Here is an 18,753-nt window from a genome sequence, read left to right as displayed (position 1 = left end):
AACTACTTTTATCGCCTCAACTTAGTTGTTTCTGTAACAGGCAAAGAAGAGGGCAACCTGACCAGAGCCTCAGGGCTTTAGGGCCCGGGGACCTCGGGTAGGACGAGCCCAGACCAAGGCCCTCTTTCTCCTCTCAACTCTCCAATGGACTTCCAGGATTTGTGAGGCGGGAGTGGGAGGGGCCAGATTGTTAGTAAACGCGGAGACACGTGCGGGCGCGGGTCCTGGCGCCCCGGATCGGCGCGTGCGCACTAAATACGCAGCTTGTACGCAAGCGCGTGCTGTTGCGCGGAAGAGAGGGTCCCGAATGCACGTGGGGCTGGGGCGATGGAAGAGGCGATGCGAGCTAACTCCAAGATGCGTGCTGAGCCTGGAGTAGAGTCTAGTCCTCGAGGTCCCGGCTGCAGCCTCCGGCACTTTGCCTGTGAACAGAACCTGTTGTCCCGGCCGGATGGCTCTGCCTCTTTCCTGCAAGGTAAGAACTTAATCTAGGTAAATACTGCCCCGGCCACGTTCGCCACGTTGTATTTGTTTTTGGAGGTTACAGTGCACCATGCAAAGGACTGCCACTTCCCCTGACACCAGCTGGTGTCCCTCTTGGACTGGTGCATTTCTTCTTGCCCGGGTGGCTACTACTGGATATGCCAGAATAACCTCTCTCTCTCTCTCCCGACTAGAAGGGAGACGATATCACCACTCTGGTAAATACTCAGATGAGAGAGGAGCAGACTCCCTCCTAAGACCAAATACTCCAGAATAGAGAAAAGTTCCCCACCAAAGTAAAGATCTCCCTTGGCTAGATTCGTCTCCCACCGCCACCCCACACACCCTGGGTCCCTACATCCTAGCCTGAGGCAAACCTGCCCATATGCATGAATACTGGCAGATGACCCCTACCGGCTTAATTACTGCCTGGACCGTGGCATGTCTTTTACCTGAGTAAGTACTTTTAAAATTGAGAGTGATGTCCCCGTTCCTCCCCACCACCGGGGTAAATATCTCTTTGACTGGGACATGCATCTTTCCAGAGGAGTAAATATCGCTAAGTTTGGCGCAGGCCTTACCTATTAGGTAAATATCCCTTTCCCCTATCCAAATGCATCTCAAATTGGACTCCGCTCCCTTACCCAGGTAAATATTCCTCTGGAGATAGGCCTAAGGACCATCCCTGTAAATGCTTCAGTCTCTTCACTAGGAGCATTACCTCCCACCTAGGTGCAAAACCTGTTTTAATTCATTCCTTTATTGAACAAATACGTATTTGTGCTAAGTACTGTTCTAGACACTGGGAATATGTCAATAAAAAGTATTTTTGGGCACCTGGGTGGCTCAGTCGGTTAAGCGTCCGACTTCAGCTCAGGTCATGATCTTGCAGTTCGAGCGTTCGGGCTGGCGTCGGGCTCTGTGCTGACAGCTAGCTCAGAGCCTGGAGCCTGTCTTTCAGATTCTGTGTCTCCCTCTCTCTCTGGCCCTCCCCTGCTCACACTGTCTCTCAAAAATAAATAAAAAACATTTAAAAAAATAAAATAAAAAGCATTTTAACCTAAAGGTTTACATTCCAGTCAGGGAGACAGGCAGAAGATAACTAAGAAAGATACTATGGAGAAAAATACCGAGAAAGGGCATAGGGTGTGCCAGTGACGGTTGCAGTCAGATGGTAACATCTGAATAAGGACCTCAAGGCAAGGGAGGCAAACCCTGAAGATACCAGGAGGAAAAGCATACCAAAGGCAAGGGCAAAGACCCTGAGGCGAGGACTTGCCGGGTGTGTTTGAGGAATAGTCCGGAGACAGTGTGGCTGGAGCAGTGAGGAGGCTGGAGAGAAGTAAGGGGGACAGCCTGTCATTTGAGCCCTAGCAAATGACCCGGGCGCCATTGCTCCCAAGTTTTGCTTCGAGGAGTGACATGATCTGAATATATTTGACCAGAATCTCTCTGGCTGCAGTGTTGACTCTAGAGGTACAGGGGGCGATGGCGGTGGCTCAGAGCAGAGTGGAAGGAGTGGAAGTGGTGAGATTCTGGGTATATATTGAAGGGAAAGCTGACAAAATTTACTGATGGTTCGGTGTTGGGTGTGAGAGGGAGAGAGGGATGACACTGACGTTTTTCCCCCAAATCAGCTGTGCTGGGGAAAGACCAGCTCAGTTTGGAACATTTAGTTTGCAGTGCCCGGTAGTCATCACGGGGACAATATGGATTGGGCAGAAGGACATACAAGTCTGGAATTCAGAAGAGAGACACAATCTGGACATATGATTAGGAACCCTCTGGCTATAGATGGTATTTCAAGCTACTGATTGGATGAAATCAAGAAAATAAGTATAGCTGTAAAAGCAAAGGGGTCACAGGACTAAGCCCTGTGTCTTCTAACTTGTGGGGAGCCAGGAAAAGACACGAGCAGAGGGACGCCTGGGGGCTCAGTCAGTTAAGCATCTGACTTCAGCTCAGGTCATGATCTCATGGTTCATGAGTTCGAGCCCCACATCGGGCTCTGTGCTGACAGCTCAGAGCCTGGAACCTGTCGGATTCTGTGTCTCCCTCTCTCTCTGCCCTTCCTCCACTCACATTCTGTCTCTCTGTCTCTCAAAAATGAATAAACATTAAAAACTTTTCTAAAAGATGCCACGAAGAGCAGCCAGGAAGAGAGGAGGAAAACCAAGAGAGGGCACTGACCTGGGGCCCAGAGAAGTGTTTGAAATGTAAGGGCCCACGAGCTGCATCCGTCCTCCCAGACCTGTGGGCTTAGGTCACTGTCAAGAACTGTCCCAGGGGAGCAGAGGGGTCAAGGAGGAAAAGCAAAAGAGAACACAAGTAGAGCCAAGTCTTTGGGAGCTTTGCTTAGAAGCGGATCAGATAAATGGGGCAGGAGTTGAAATCACATGTGGATGCGGAGAAGACAGAATTGATCAACAGACTTCCTGGAGCGGGAGGGACTCCTAGGTTCATGTGGGCGCCAGGCAGCGAGAACAGAGACCGCAGTGTGGATCTCATTCTGGGTGGATGAGTTTCCCGTAGAGGACAGATTCTCCTGGAGCCTAGAGAGTTCCTGTTATGTAGCAGCAGACTCTTCCTAATCTAGCAAACCTGCCCTTCGGCCTAAGTAATGAACTCATGGTTCCTGAGATCGAGCCCTGTGTCCAGGCTCTGCACTCACAGCATGGAGCCTGGTTGGGATTCTCTCCCTCTCTCTCTCTGTCATCAGAATAAATAAACATTTTTTTTCAAATAAAATTTTTTTTAATGTTTTATTTATTTTTGATACAGAGAAAGACAGATCATGAGACGGGGAGGGGCAGAGAGAGAAGGAGACACAGAAACGGAAGCAGGCTCCAGGCTCTGAGCTAGCTGTCAGCACAGAGCCTGACGCGGGGCTCGAACCCATGAATGTGAGATCTGACCTGAGCCGAAGTCGGAGACTTAACCGACTGAGCCACCCAGGCGCCCCATAAATAAACATTTTTAAGAAAAAGAACCTTAGAAGTATAAATTAAATTAACTGGAATAGAATAGAAAACATCAGAATGTATCAAAGCAGTGATGGCAAGAGGTGTTTTGTGAGGCGCTTGTTCCGTTTACACACACATACATTTGCGTGCGGTTGGGGTCATGCTGTAAAATGTATTTTCTTATCGGGAGCCACGGAGAGAAAAGTTTGGAAGCCACTGGTGTAGTCGAGTCTCTTCATTGCGCAGATGGTGAAACTGAGGCCCCGAGAAGTGAGCGCAGTCAGCCAGGGTTGCAGGGCTAGAAGCCAGGCTTTTTATTTCCCAAGTCTTAACCTCCACGGTCCCTGATCATAACCCCCACCCCAGGACCACTCCCGGGCACCCGTCCCTCTCTTAGGGGTCCCGACTTCTGCAGAGATCGGGACGCAAGCCTGAGGGAAGAGAGCAGGTTGGGGGAGGCTCTGGAAGGTATTGAGACCACCTGCAGTATGAAGGAGGAAGGCCAGCTCTCAGGAAGAACTTCCCGTTAAGGTTAATAACAGCCAACGTCTGTGGTGCGCCCCACACGTGCCAGGCAGTGCTGGAAGTGTTTTCTGTGGATTCCGTCGTTCAATCCTCACAACTCAGGCCCGTCATCCTCCCTGTTCACCGGTGGGGGAGCACAGGCAGAGGTGTGAGTGAAGCAAAAGCTGGAAAAACCAGAGCCAGCACTTCGTGGGCTGGCCTGGGGGTGGCGTGGGGCACCCTGGCTGTCCGGCCCGGCGCCCACACGCACTGTGCACTAGGCCCCCGGAGGAAGGCAGGACGTGGGTGAGGCCTCCCGTGCTGTCTCCCCAGGGGACACATCGGTCCTGGCGGGCGTGTACGGGCCAGCTGAGGTGAAGGTCAGCAAAGAGATCTTCAACAAGGCCACCCTGGAGGTGATTCTGAGGCCGAAGATCGGGCTGCCTGGTAAGTGGACCCAGCAGTCTCAGCACCTTCTTCCTCACCGCTGTCCCCAGTATCCCCTCTCCCCTCTGCCTCCACTTTAGTCTGTCTTCCCTTTGTCCTCTTTCCCGGCTGCCATCTCCCCTTGTTTCCACTAACCTGTTTTTCTACCCATTTACTCCCTGCTGCCCCCACTCCTGGGCCTGGGTTCACTGGGAGGGAACACCAGGATTTTCCTCTGTTGCCAGATGTCAGAGCGGGCAGGGAGGAAGTAGGTGTCAGTCAAGCCCTGCCTTGGACCCTCCATCATCTCTGCAGCGTCCTGCACCAACCCTGGCGGAGATGGCAGGCCCTTCCCAGAGGGCTTGGGTGGGCCATATGGAGGAAGGTGAGCCAAATAGAAGGGAAGAGCCTGACCACTCCCCCACCACCCCACCCCTGGTTTCCCCAGGTGTCGCCGAGAAGAGCCGGGAGCGGCTGATCAGGAACACGTGTGAAGCAGTGGTTTTGGGAGCGCTGCACCCCCGTACCTCCATTACTGTGGTGCTACAGGTCATCAGTGATGCTGGCTCTGTATCCTTCCCCCCAGGCTGCCTCCTCCAGGAAGTCCTCCAGAATCTCCCCGATTGCCTCCCTTGCTGATGCCCGAGTGCACACCCTCTGTTTACCAGGAGGCCTCCCAGTGCTTAACAGGCACCCACTTGTTGAAGAAGAATAGCATACACAGCTTGAGTGCTTACTGTGTGTCAGGCACCATTCTCAGTGCCTTACACGTATTAACTCACGCAGTATTCTCAGCATGAGAAATAGGCACCCCTCTAATGCCCATGTTTCAAAAGGGGGGAACTAAGGCACACCGAGGTCAGCTTTTACCTAGTAATTGGCAGAGTCAGGATTTGAACCCAAGCCATCTGCTCCTAGAGCCCAGGGGCCCTGACAGATGGGCATTCTTAGGTTCCCATGTTTCATGTGAGGAAACCGACCCAGAGGGGAAGTCGCTTGCCCAAGGTCACACAGCTGGAAGGCAGCAGAAGCAGAACTCAAGCCCAGGCCTGACTGCCTGCAAAGCCTGTGCCATTGACCTCCACTCTGACCTTGAGCAGTGCCAGGGGAGTCCTGAGCAGGCAGAGCAGTTAGGTCAGCAGCTGGGTCTAGAAGGCTCCCTGGGACTGGGGCTGAGGACCAGAAATGGGCAACTGAGGGGGTTGCAGGCCCTATTTCACAGACGGGGAAGCCCAGAGGGGAAGTCGTGGAGAGGCAGAGCTGGGGCTAACTGATCCGAACGCCGGACCCTTCCCCACCATGTGGGGCTGGGAACAAGACTAGAGGAGGCTTGAGGCAGGGCTGGCCTTCTGGCTCCAGGCCCGGGCATGCCTCCCTTCTCCCTCTGTCACCTTGCCAATCTGTCACCTGGTGGTGGCTGCCTCTAGATTCCCAGGCTCTGGGCCTGGCCCTGCCACTGCCTCCCCATGTGACTGTGGAAGGTGTCTCCCCTCTCTGCCCTCGGTGTCCCTGAAGGTGCTCGGCACGTGCTTCAGTACAGCTCGGTTGAGTATCATTCTAGCCCCCGATTGAGGCTGAGAGAGTAAGTTGCTTGCTCAGGGTCACTCTCTAGCCGGACCTCTGTTCGGGGTTTGAGGTGGCAAAGACAGGTCTGGAACCCAGGGCTACCCGATCCCAGAACCACTGAGCCTTACTGCCTTCCTGTGATGAGTCCGTGCCGTCGGCTGCAACCACTGGCGGGTAAATGGAGCGCGGGCACTCTGCTGGCCGTCCCCACGGCGGAAATGCTTCTTAACCTCCGTCCCTGGCACCCAGCTCCTGGCCTGTTGCCTGAACGCTGCCTGCATGGCGTTGGTGGATGCAGGTGTACCCATGCGGGCCCTCTTCTGTGGGGTCACCTGTGCTCTGGACTCTGAGGGGACCCTCGTGCTGGACCCCACGGCCAAGCAGGAGAAGGTAGGTGTGAAGGCTGGGGTGGTGTGACGCTGTGAGCAGACGCCTCTCCTGGCCTCGCTTCCCCGACACTCTTATCTACTCGCACGTCAGTCCCGGTCAGCAGGCTCTGGTCTGCGCACCGGGGCAGGTGCCGGAACGCCAGCCGAGAGCCCGGTCGACCTTCAACGCCAAACCCCGAACAGAGGTCCGGCTAGAGCCAGGGTCTCAGACACCCTAAGGATTTCCTTGCTTGGGCTTCTCGGCCCCTGCTGTCCTCTGCGTGTCGGTTCCATTTGGTTCCATTCTCTGGCCAGCATGTTGCCTGAGGCTGTGACCAGCCCCCGAAGGTCCATGCTTGCTTCCCCAGCTCAGATTCACAGTGCTCAGGGCTTGAGATATTCCGAGTTCTTTGCCCAGTACTGCGAGGGTCGCGTGGTGTCAGGGAATTTACTGCGGGAGACTGGCCAGGACTGTGTCAGAGGAGCCGAGGGAGACACAGGGCACCCTGGCTTTGCCCCAGCAGCCGATGTCCCCAGAGCCCGCCCCAGCCTCCACAGCTACTGTGGGGACTGCCAAGCCACGCTTCTGTCGGAGCAAGGACAGGTGCAGCTCTCGCTCCCTCGGCCTCCCCCCAGACTACTGGGGGCACCTGACGGGCAGGGGAGTCTGGGAAATAATAGTACGTCGGCTTCCAGCCTTCATGGCACAGAGCTGGAAAGGGAGGCAGGGGGCCAGGAGGTACTGGGTGATCACTGGTGGCCACGTGGCTGCCCCTACAGACAGAGTACTGTGCTTAGAAGCCCCTCTTGGAACCATGTGGGTAGAATCCGGGCACGGGAAGCGATTCTACAGAAGGAAAGGCCAAGAGCACTGCCCATGGAAGTAGGGATGGTGTGTAGACAAAACACCCACACTCGATCCACTTGGGGAGTGCTGGCCCGTGGGGAGGGCAGGTGCTTTCTTTGGAACTGGCTGAGACTGCCTGAGGGGAGAGTCCAGGTGTCCTACCCCTCGTCCCTAGGAGGCCCGGGCCGTCCTGACCTTTGCCCTCGACAGTGTGGAGCAGAAGCTGCTGATGTCCACCACCAAGGGGCTCTACTCAGATGCTGAGGTACCAGGGTGGAAGATGGGATGAAGGCCAGATCCTTCTTTGCATCCCTTTTGTATGTAGGAGTTTTCAAACCTCATAGGCCCAGATCCGCTTGTGGGGATTTTAAAGGACCCTCCAGTTAATGAGTGGAAAAGAGAAGAGAGCCCAGGTTGAGATGGGGAGGCGAGGCATTGAAAGCCCTTCACCTTCCCGCTCAGAGCCGTGCACTTGCAGAGTCCCAGGGCTCTGGTCTCCGAGAGCACAGCCAACCTGGACCCCCCCTCCCTGTGAACCCAGGAACGTGTGGTGGTTAAGATTTGGGGTCCCAGATTCCACGGCTTTCAGTATGATTTGGCATCACAGGGCCTGTGGCTCAGAACTTCTAGAGTTCCGGGCTGAGGCCTCGATCAGGATGCCTGGTGCCCCGGTCCAGAGTCCTGGAGCCGCACACATCTGCCCCCGGAAGTCCCACCTTGCCTTTCCCTCTATTCCCCTCTAAGAGCACCCGTGAAGTGGGGAAGAGAGAATGGCCCTTGAAACACTCCCGTCATCACCTGCCTCACTGCGGGGGAGGCAAGAGGTCTGGGGTCTCTGGGAACCCGATGGGATCGGGGCCAGGCCAGGCGGGAGTGGGGTGGCCCTGACACCAACAGGTCTCTCTGCTTCCAGCTCCAGCAGTGCCTGGCCGCGGCCCAGGCCGCCTCGCAACGAGTCTTCCGCTTCTACCGGGAATCGCTGCAGAGGCGTTACTCCAAGAGCTGAGGCAAGCTGGGGCAGGGCGCCCTCCTGCCGCCGCTGCCGCCACCCACCGCCTCCGTGGAAAATAAACCAGCAGCCTGGCCTCGCCTCTCCATCCCTGTGTGCCCAGATGAGCTTGTGGGCCTGGGGGCACAGACCCATCCTGCCCCCTAGGAAAGCATTTCCACACTGCCAAGCAAGCCCCGCCCACCCCACCAGTTTGATGGATACCCGTGGGGCACCTGCTCTGTGCGTGTCCTGCTAGGTACTAGAGACCCAGCAGTGAATGACCCCCAGGTTCAAGGAGCAGTGGAGCGATAGGCAGAGGCTATCGGTGTTTGTCAGACGGTGGGAAATGCTGGGTAAAAAGCAGGGAAGAGGGGTTTGGGGAGGCCAGATTCAATCCAGCAGTCAGGGATGTCCGAGGGGAGCCCAGGAGGAGGCCTGCAGAAGAGGGAGGATGGGTTTCGGGGTGGCTCTGGTGTGCTGGGGCCGGGTAAGTAGGGACGGGGGAGGGAGGAGATGGGTCAGGGAGGGAACAGGCGCAGTGGGAGGGCCCTGCGGGTCTTGGCATCTCAGCCTGAACAAGAAGGAACAAGCTCAGAAGCCAGGCAGCTGCCAGATGTCACCAGCTAACTGGTGATGGAGCAGGGGGTTCTCCTTGGAGTCCGGCCCCAGAGCCCTTCACCGTCCAGATGAGCCCGGGAGACCCCAGCACGCTCGGGACTGCGGTTCCCCATCTGCAAGCAGAAGTGGTGGAGGCCTGGCGGTCAGGTGTATGGAAATATGGGGAGGGGTTCTTAGCAGCCATTTGGCCACTGTGTCCCCCACTCCCATATTTAGTGGGCAGGAGCCAAGAACATGAATGCATCCCACAAGGAGTAACTCCCACAGCCGGGCCACACGGTCGCCAGCTTCTGTGGGGCACTGATATTTGGGGGTTTACAGTGAAAATTATACGTCTGGCGGGCCCTCGCCGCATGCTTCACATGCTTGAACTAGCTCTCACAGTTCCCACAATTGCCCCCTTGGAGCCGGTGTCATTTTCGTCCCCAGTAACCAAGAAGGGGAAGCATCAAAGTCTTGACTTGCAACTCTGCTCCGTGAGACCCAGAAGAACGCCCGATGGGAAAGCGTTGTCTTCCAGTAAGATCCACCAGGATGGCATTAAACAGAGTGAGAAAACTTAAGCTGTAAACCGCCTGTCATGCTATTACTTGGTGATCTTTCAGGCCCTATTAGGGAGCACGTCCCTGTGCCCCTGCCTAGTGTTTGGGGGTCCGTTCGGTGGGGGCCAGGGTGCTAGGGGCCTCAAGGTTCCAGCCTTCCAGGTCTCTGTGCAGTTCCAATGGGGCTGTTTCCCACCCGGGCCGGCCGGGCTGGCGAGTGAGGAGACCTCTGGGATGCCTGAGCGCCTGGGGCCATCCTTCTCCCCCAGAAGCCTGCACAGAATGAGGCCAACAGAAAAGACCCTCCGGAGAGACCAGACCCTTCATTTCACTTGGGCGGCCAGGTTCAGTTCTGCTTCAGCTGCCTTGCCTTTTGATGCTCAAAGCGGCCTGAGTGGAGTTTCTGCCACTTGCCATGGAAAGAGCCAAGGGATACGGTTATGTGGATGACCGTCCTCGGCTCCCAAGTGCGGAGAAAGCCCGTCTGCAGACGGGAAAACGTGAGGCTCAAAGGAGTCACATGGGCCAAGGTTATGCAGCTCAGGAGGAGTAAGCCCTCGGGTCCTCCCTTCTCCAGCTCCCAGGTGTCCCGGGGCCAGCGGGTCCCTTCCTGGTGTCCACACCCCGCACATAGACACACAGACACAGGTTTGGCTGCTCGAGCGTCTGGAGTTTAATCTCGTTGCGCGGCCCGGAGGAGGCGGTGTGGGCCCCTGACTCAGCCGGGCTGCGGGGGCAGCTAGGGCGGCTCTCGGGAGGCCAGGTAGGCGGCCAGGGTCACCAGGGCGGCCGCGTACGTGCACACGCCCAGCCCGACGGCGAGGACCCCCAGCAGGAAGGCGCGGCGGGAGGCAGCCCCTGCCCCCTGGACGTCCCCCTTGGCCCAAGCCTTGTTGGTCTGTGGAGGCGTTGGGCGGCGGTGACTCAGGCATCCCCTCATCCCGCCCTGCTGCCCGCAGCCCCAGCCCCTTCCCCGAGCCCCTCCCACACCGGCGCACCCACGCGCTCATTCATAGATTCCAAGACAAGGGAGCAGCTGCTGTGGGTCAGGCACAGGGGAGCCTGGGTGGCTAATAAAATTATACACAGATTACTCTACGCCACTGTTCTCACTGGAGCCTCACGAGCCAGAGGGAGGAATTATTCCCATTTTACAGGCGAGGAAAATGAGGCACAGAGCGGTTAAGTGGCTTGCCCCAAAATCTTAAAGAGTGTGTCAGACCTAGGGTTTGAGCTTAGGGACTTCACCACCACCCTGGGCTTTCACTCCAAAACACTCATTTTGCCCTTCAGTGTTCCTATGCAGATCCTTCTCTCCATCTTGGTTTCCCGCACATATGGCACCTGTTTTGTTTTGAATGCGCTTTTCTCTTCCATCCTGCCCCCTCCCAGCCGCACCCACAGACTGACCTTCTGGGCCAGGCAGAAGGCAGCGATGCCCACAGGCCAGAAACAGCAGAGCGTGGAGAAGACGGCCAAGCCGAGGTGGTCGTGGGGGAGGAGCGGGGAGAGAAGGCTGCCCCCATCCCAGTCCGAGTCGCTGTCACTGGATGATGCATCCTATGGGTAGGAGAGGGCCTGGGTGGGCATCTCCACCTACCTTCCCTGCCCCCTACTCTGCTCCCCACAGCCCCCCACAGACCAATACCAGGGCCTCCCCAGAAACACCAAGAGCGGAAGATGTTCCAGGAGATAGGCTCATAACTTGTCTGCGTCCTGTGTCCTGGAAGCTGTGTACCCTGTGTCCGAAGAGCCCCATTCACACCCGAAGCTGTATGTTCCGTTTGAAAGACTTCACTAGGCCAGTCATGGCTACTACTCTGAGTTAAACGCCCTTGCGGTGGAGATAGATGGGGACGGGCACCGGCAAAAAGCTGGAGATTAAGAGAGACAGCTCAGGGGATGCCTGGGTGGCTCAGTCAGTTGAGCATCTGACTCGATTTCAGCTCAGGTCATTATCTCGAGGTTGCTGAGTTCAAGTCCCACCGTGGGCTCTGCGCTAATGGTGCCAAGTACGCTCAGGGTCCTCTCACTCTCTCCTGCTCTGCCCCTCCCACGTGTGGGCCCTCTCTGTCTCTCTCTCTCTCTCTCTCTCAAAATAAATGAGTAAACTTGAAAAAAGAGAGAGACAGACAGTTCTGGTGGCCTAAATTACTAGGACAAACCTGCCTGCTGAAAAGTAGAAATTCTGTATTTTTGAAAATGTTGGGTTTTTTTCTTTTTTCAAATCTTGCATCAAGTAGCTCACATGATATTTTTAATTTTTTTTTTTTACATTTATTTTTGAGAGACAAAGAAGGAGCACAATTCAGGGAGGGCCAAGAGAGAATGAGACACAGAATCGGAAGCAGGCTCCCACCGGGCCGTCAGCACAGAGCCTGATGCGGGCCCTGAACCCACAAACCATGAGATCATGACCTGAGCTGAAGTCTGACACTTAACTGACCTGAGCCACCCAGGCGCCCCAGCCCACATGATTTTAAGCAATTCCTTTAAGGCCAAAACTAAAAATGAACGTTAGCAGAGGTCAAATGAACTGAGATGGCTTCTTTTGCCCTGTGGGCACTTGCCAGCCGCAGGGAAACAGACTTGCAGTCAAATTGTGCACTAGACTAAAAGTGATCTCTAGACATCTGATGTGACATGAGTCAAAAGTCAAAGAATACTGCAAGGCACACAAAAAAATAAAAATTTGATTTAAATAAATAAATAAATAAATAAATAAATAAAAGTGATCTCTAGGGGCACCTGGGGGGCTCAGTCGGTTGAGCATCCAGCTTTGGCTCAGGTCATGATCTCATGGTTCTTGGGTTCAAGCCCCACGTCGGGCTCTGTGCTGATAGATAGTTCAGAGCCTGGAGCCTGCTTCAGATTCTGTGTCTTCCCCTCTCTCTGACCCTCCCCTGCTCAAGCTTTCTCTCTCTCTCTCTCAAAAATAAATAAAACATTAAAAAATATATTTTTAAAAAAAGTGATATCTAACTGGTAGTGACCCCAGGTGGCCCTGACAGAAGCAAACCAGATCCTCTCTGGGGAATGGTATGTACCTTCAGCCTAGGCCACAAAACAATATTCCTAAAAATAATTTTTCAGGGGCACCTGGCTGGCTCAGTCAGTAGAGCCTGTGACCTTAATCTCGGGCGCAAGTTCAAGCCCCACATTGGGCGTGGAGCCTTGTTAAAACTTTAAAAATAAATAAAAATAAAAAATTTTCAAACGTGGTGACCAGCATACAGTCCAAACATAACCAGGCATACAAGAAACCATAAATGAGAACTAGCAGAAATAATGAGGCCCTCAAAAGGGGCACCTGGGTGGCTCAGTTGGTTAAGCGTCCGAACTCGGCTCAGGTCATGATCTCATGGTTCATGGGTTCGAACCCTGCTTCGAGCTCTGTGCTGACAGCTGAGAGCCGGGAGCCTGCTTCGGATTCTGTGTCTCCCTCTCTCTGCCCCTCCCCTACTCGTGCTCTCTCTCAAAAATAAATAAACATTAAAAAATAAATAAATAAACATTAAAATAATAACAATAATAATAAGGCCCTCAAGTTTTTCAAAGAATGGAATTATCAGACACATATAATGTCAGAGTGATGCCAACTGCCACATTGTGGCCGACCGTGTTTCCAAAAATGGCCACAGCCGTCTCTCATCCCACGCGCTCTTCTTACAATGTGACGGATACCCTTCCCACCAAGGGGTGAGGTCTGCGTCCCCTTTCCTTGAGTCTGGGCAGGCTGTGACTCACTCGTAATTGGTAGAATGTGGTGAAGGCGATGCCACGTGACTTCCAAGCATAGGTCAGAAAAGGGGAGGCAGCCCCTGTTTTGCCAGCGCCCTCCTGCTGAGGCCAAAGGCCTGGATGGACCGGACTATGCAGTTTCAGCTGCCATGTTGTGAGGAGGCCCAAACCAGCCCGCAAGGGGAGAGTAAGCCCCAAGATGAAGAGAGAGAGACCCACCCAGCTCCCGGCTGCCTCGGCCATGGCCACGGACTGTTTCAGCCCTAGTTACCGGCCGACCACAACCTCATGAAAGACCCTGAGGCAGAACCACCCAACCAAGGCCTTCCCAAACGCCTGAGCCATGGAAACCATGAGCCATAATGAGTGTTGCTGTTTTAAGCAACTAAGTTTTGAGGTGATTTCTTTTTATTGTTAATGTTTATTTATTTTTGTGAGAGACAGAGCATGAGCAGGGGAGGGGCAGAGAGAAAGGGAGACACAGAATCCGAAGCAGGCTCCAGGCTCTTTGCCAGCACAGAGCCGGACTCAGGGCTCAAACCCACGAACTGCAAGATCATGACCTGAGCCGAAGTCGGACTCTTAACTGACTGAGCCACCCAGGCACCCCCCGGGGTGATTTCTTATACTCGAATTGTAACTGGAAAACCATGTGTAAGAACTAAAAAGACAAGTGGTGCACCCGGCTGGCTTGGGCAGAAGAGCATGTGACTCTTGGTCTCCAGGCAGTGAGTTCAAGCCCCATGTTAGGTGTAGAGATTTCTTAAAAATAAAATCTTGGAAAAAATAAGTAATAAAAGACAAGCTTCACAGTAGGTACAAGGAAGAAGAAATTATACAAATTAGCACATTCATTTGAAAAGAAGAGACCAGGGCCGACATGGAAAGAGATAGAGAACAGGGGAGTCAGAAATCAGAAGGAAGACAGAGAACCAAAGGCAAGGGAGGAAAGATGAGAGACAAATCTGGAGAAAAAAAGGTGAAGGAACCAGAACAGCAAAGCAAATCTAGGAAGCCCACACACAGTGGGAAGTGAGTCCCCATGCTGAAGGCAGATCGATACCCCAGCCACCCAGGTGTGGGCCACCTGAGTTCCCCCCCCCTCCCCCAGCTCCCTCTCAGGCCTGCTGCTCCTACCTCAAGGTCAGGGGGCCCTGGCTCCCCAAGGCCAGCGCTCACAGAGGGAAGAGGTGGTGGGAGGAACTGCCAACCCCTCAGGGACTCTGCAAAGGCTGTCTCTCCGAAGGGAGGCCCCAGCTGGGGTTCAGGAGGCTTCTGGATGGCGGGCCCACAGTCCACCCCCGCCAGCAGAGGCTGTTGGAGCTCTCGAAAACTGGGGCTGTCCATGGCTGGGGAGAGGCTCCGGGAAAGGTTTCCTGGAGGTAGAGGAAAGGGAACAAAATAAATTGTGGGGCACCTGAGTGGCTCAGTTGGTTGGGTGTCCAACTTTGGTTCAGGTCATTACCTCACTGCTGTGAGTTCGAGCTGCACACCAGGCTCTGTGCTGACAGCTCAGAGCCTGGAGCCTGCTTCGGATTCTGTGTCTCCCTTTCTCTCTGCCCCTCACCCGCTCGTGCTCTGTCTCTCTCACTCTCTCGGAAATAAATAAATGTTAAAAAAAATAAGTTGTAACAAAGTCTCACCATCTTTCCCCTAACTCCAGACTCTGGAGAGATTCCTGGCAGAGACTAGTTAGCTCACTGACCATCAGACCCATTTTACAGATAGTAAAACTGAGGCCCCAAGACTAAGAGAGGCTGGGGCAAGTTGTGAAGAGAATTCAGGGGTCTGGATATTCAGTTCTGGGTTTCTGTCTCCTCAGGTAAAAGCCACATACCTGTTGCACACTTATTCCAAAGCATGCCTTGCACACTTACTTGCCCCATGAACTATACATCCTCTGCACCTACAGGTTTGCACACTGAATACCCAAGACCCTGCCACACACATTCATCCACTCCAGCCCAACCCCTACCCCCACCTCCTGGCCTCCATCTCCCAAAGGGCTCCTTGCCTACTTGCCCTGTACAACATCAGCTCCCATCAAACACCCCTTCTTACACCCTCATCCCAGATGATTCCTTGCACACTCCTAATCGCCCTAGCGTCAGATCCCCCATTTGCACACGTATGCACAAGCTTCCCACTCATGCATCCCAGACACTCTCTCTGGTTCCCCTCACTTACTTCCCTTGCACACCTGCCCCAAACACCCGGTCCAAGCACCCCTCCCCTACTCCTCCCACATCAACGGCCCTACACAATTGCCTGCACACCCATCAGCTCCCCACACCTGTTTTACCAGAATCCACCTTTGCACAACTCCCCCTTACCAGCCCCAACCCGCCACCCTCATACACACTGCAACCTCAGGGAATAATGCCACCCCACCATCCGCCCTGAGGGCCCCCAAGCTGCCCGCCCTCACTCCGATCCTGGCTTGAGCCGATTACCTCACCAAGGTTTGCCTCCTGTCCCCAACACCAGGGCCCAGGGGAGGCGCCCGTGCCGCCCACCTGTGCCCTTCACTCACCGCCCACGGCGGAATGTTGGGACCTCCTGGGCCCCTGCACCGACACCCGCCCCGACCCTGTGCCCCCAGGTGACGGAACTCCGCGAGCCCCGCGCTCCCTGGGACCCGGGCCTGGGGGCGCACGCTCTGCGCGTCCCTCTGGGCTCCCCTCTCGGAGCCCCTGGCCCGCAGCGCGCGGGGGCGGGGATGGGGGCGGGGCGGCGGGCTCCCGGCTCCGCCCTCCGCCGCGGCCCGGGAGGGGGCCTTGAAGGCCGACGTCAGCGCCCAGCGCGGAAACCCTGCCACCCCGGTGTGTGGGAACAGCGGGAGGCCTCGAGGACAGTGGGCCCTGACCCCCGAGCCCAGGCCCCCAAGCGCTGCGGGGTGGAGGAAGGGGCGCCCCCGATTCTCCAGGGCCTTCCTGGCTCGGCCCCGCCTCCACCCCCCTCTTCTCCTTGCCCAGTAATAATAACAGCAACAGCGACTGTGTGCAACTGCTCTCAGTGCTGTGCACGGACGCATGCACATTTATTCCTCGCAGGGACCGAAGAGACACTGTCATTTACTGTCCTGTTGTACGCAGGAGGAAATGGGCTGAGAGGTTGGGGACTTGACTGGGAGCCTGCCGCTAGTTCACTGAGTGCAGACTGAGTCGCGACCCCTGGCCGGTGGGTTTAGAGGATTTAAAATCATCTTCGCATTGACTCCTCTCGGCAGCTCTACTTCTGTTTTTACAGATAAGGAGGCTGAGGGTCAGAGGTGTTTGCTCCCTTGGCCGAGGCACCTGTAACCCAGGGCTGTATTCCTTGCTGGCCCAAGGGAAAGGGAGGAAGCGGGGCAGAAAGGAATGCGGTTCCTTTGAGTCCTGTTTAGATCCACACAGACCGGAGAGTTACTTTCCAGGCTCTTCAGGGCACCTGCTCTGGGCCCTTGGGAAAATGGCATCACATCTCAGAACCCTCATCTTTTCATCTGTGAAATGGGCTAAAGGTTCCCTGCCTCTTAGGCCTGATAACATACCTAAAGCACGTAGATCAGGTGTGACACCCAGCATCCACCATTTACCCGGAGCCTGGCAATGTTGGCACCCTGATCCTGTTTGATGATGTCTCTGAGTATCATTATCAACCTCCGTCTCCCATCAGTCTGAATAAGGGACACTCCTCACCCCGAAGGCCTCTCTCCCTCCTGGTGAGCTTGCACTGGCTTCCTCCGCGCAGAAGCCCTCCTTTTTACCAGTCCCAGTCCGTCAAACGAGAGGATTCCCCTCTTGATGTGCGGCTGGCCAGAGTTCCCTCGCTCCAGGGCTCCAGGGCTCTGTGCCAAGAGTCCAGACGCTGGAGTTGGCACAGGCCCCACTCCCGGGGAGAGCAGATGGTGTCTGCAAGTGCAGCTTGGCGCAGCCCAAGTTCCTGGCAGATGACAGGCGGGGAGACCCCCCGGAGGGCAGAGAGGGACCTGGAGCAGGGTTGTGTTATCTGGGAGAGAGAACCTGTTACCATCTCCTCAACCTGGTCCAGGGTGCTTTTTCAAGCAGCTTATCACTACAAAACATGCGTTATCTTTCCATCGTTGGTAGTTTGAATCCTCCCACATCAGTACCCGCTCCACGAGCAGGGATCTGATCTCTTTCGTTCACGGCTGTGCCCTCAGAGCCTAGAACGGTGCCTGGCACAAAGCAGCCCCTCCGTACATATTTGGGGGGTGGGGACATGAATTCCCACTAGCCTGTTGATTTTTTTTAAGTTTATTTTTTTAAGTTTTCTTTTAAAAAAAATTTATATTTATTTTTGAGAGATGCAGAGACAGAGCAGGAGCAGGGGAGGGGCAGAGAGAAAAGAAGACACAGAATCTGAACCAGGCTCCAGCTTCCACGTGATCAGCACAGAGCCCGATGCGGGGCTCAACTCATGAACCGTGAGACCATGACCCGAGCCGAAGTCTGATGCTTAACAGACTGAGCCCCCCAGGCGCCCCTTAATAGCAGTGTTATTCACCACAGTCAAAAGATGGAAGCACACTAGTGTGTAGCAGTAGACGACTGGGTGAAGAAAATGGGTATATAGGGTTCTGCCTTAAAAGGAAGAAAATTCTGGGGGCGCCTGGGTGGCTCAGTCAGTTGAGCTTCTGGCTTTAGCTCAGGTCAGATCTCACTTCCGTGGGTTCGAGCCCCGTGTCAGGCTCTGTGCTGACAGCTAGCTCAGAGCCTGGAGCCTGCTTTCGGTTCTGTGTCTCCTTCTCTCTCTGCCCCTCCCCCCTCTCATGCTCTGTCTCTCTCTGTATCAAAAATAAATAAAACATTTAAAAAAAAAAAGGAAGAAAATTCTGACACGCGTGACAACATGGATTGACCTTGAGGACACTTTGAAAGGACAGCTGTTGGTGGACTCTACTCTGAGGCACCTGGACAGTCATAGTAATAGAGACAGAAAGTAGAATGGTGGATGACGGGAAGTTCTTTTGTTTGTTTTCATTTCTTTTTTCTTTTTTTTTCATTTTAGAGAGACTGGGAGCAGGAGAGAGGGGCAGAGGGAGACAGAGAGAATCCCAAGCAGGCCCCATGCTCAGCGCCAATCCCAAAGCAGGGCTCGATCCCGTGACCCTGGGATCATGACCTGAGCCAAAATCAAGAGTCAGATGCTCAACCAACTGAACCAGCCAGGTGCCCCTGCCCTCTTTGTTTTCAGTTTAGTTTTTAGAGTTTTTTTTCTTTTCTTATTTTTTTAGTTTCTATGGGTGTGTTTTACTATAGTTGGCACACAATTTACATTAGTTTCAGGTGTAAACATAGGGACCTAACTGCTCTACACCTCATGCTATGCGCACCCCAAGTGTAACTGCCATCGTCCCCACTGAGCAAGCACCATTACAGTGTCATTGACCTTGTTCCTTATTCTGCACCTTCCGGAAGACTCATTCATTCCACAACTGAAAGCCCGGTCCCATACTGGTACTTTCCTTCACCCACTTTGCCCATCCCCCCTCGCTTCCTTCTTGCAGCCCGGAGCGGGGAGGGGCGGAGGGGATAGGGCTCAGTCAGTTGAACATCTGACTCTTTTTTTTTTTCCCCATAATATTTTATTGTCAAATTGTTTTCCATACAACACCCAGTGCTCTTCCCCTCAAGTGCCCTCCACCATCACCACCACCTGTCTTCCCCCCTCCCCCCTCCCCCCCAACCCTCAGTTCATT

At 54.6% G+C, this 18,753-nt stretch overlaps 2 protein-coding genes across 6 annotated transcripts in view; one reads left to right on the top strand and one right to left on the bottom strand.

The window, feature by feature from the left end:
• Positions 1-209: 209 nt before the first annotated feature.
• On the top strand, positions 210-9,337 carry EXOSC5 (exosome component 5). Of its 2 annotated transcripts, XM_029925572.1 has the most exons (6): positions 217-475; positions 4,284-4,397; positions 4,825-4,946; positions 6,192-6,332; positions 7,333-7,422; positions 8,071-9,337. In XM_029925572.1, exons 1-6 carry the CDS (start codon positions 328-330, stop codon positions 8,161-8,163), a joined length of 708 nt encoding a protein of 235 aa, XP_029781432.1. In that variant the 5' UTR covers positions 217-327; the 3' UTR covers positions 8,164-9,337. The 2 variants fall into 2 exon arrangements, with proteins under 2 accessions (XP_029781433.1, XP_029781432.1); XM_029925573.1 differs by lacking the exon at positions 7,333-7,422 and having other exon boundaries at positions 210-475.
• A 620-nt stretch (positions 9,338-9,957) lies between these two features.
• The window catches only part of TMEM91 (transmembrane protein 91), a 10,591-nt gene continuing 1,795 nt past the window's right edge, over positions 9,958-18,753 (bottom strand). The window contains exons 1-4 of one of the 4 annotated variants that reach the window (XM_029925578.1): positions 15,583-15,765; positions 14,187-14,425; positions 10,719-10,868; positions 9,958-10,206 (exon numbers count right to left, since the gene is read on the bottom strand). In XM_029925578.1, the coding sequence (XP_029781438.1) occupies positions 10,048-10,206; positions 10,719-10,868; positions 14,187-14,396 (519 nt within the window). In that variant the 5' untranslated portion in view covers positions 14,397-14,425; positions 15,583-15,765 and the 3' untranslated portion in view covers positions 9,958-10,047. Of the gene's footprint in view, positions 10,207-10,718; positions 10,869-14,186; positions 14,426-14,514; positions 14,543-15,502; positions 15,766-18,753 lie in introns of those variants that run through there. The other 3 variants (XM_029925576.1, XM_029925577.1, XM_029925575.1) reach the window with 3 other exon arrangements.

The sequence above is a fragment of the Suricata suricatta genome, chromosome 16, assembly GCF_006229205.1.
Source record: "Suricata suricatta isolate VVHF042 chromosome 16, meerkat_22Aug2017_6uvM2_HiC, whole genome shotgun sequence".
NCBI classification, from domain to species: Eukaryota; Metazoa; Chordata; class Mammalia; order Carnivora; family Herpestidae; genus Suricata; species Suricata suricatta.
This window is presented reverse-complemented; position numbering and strand designations above follow the sequence as displayed.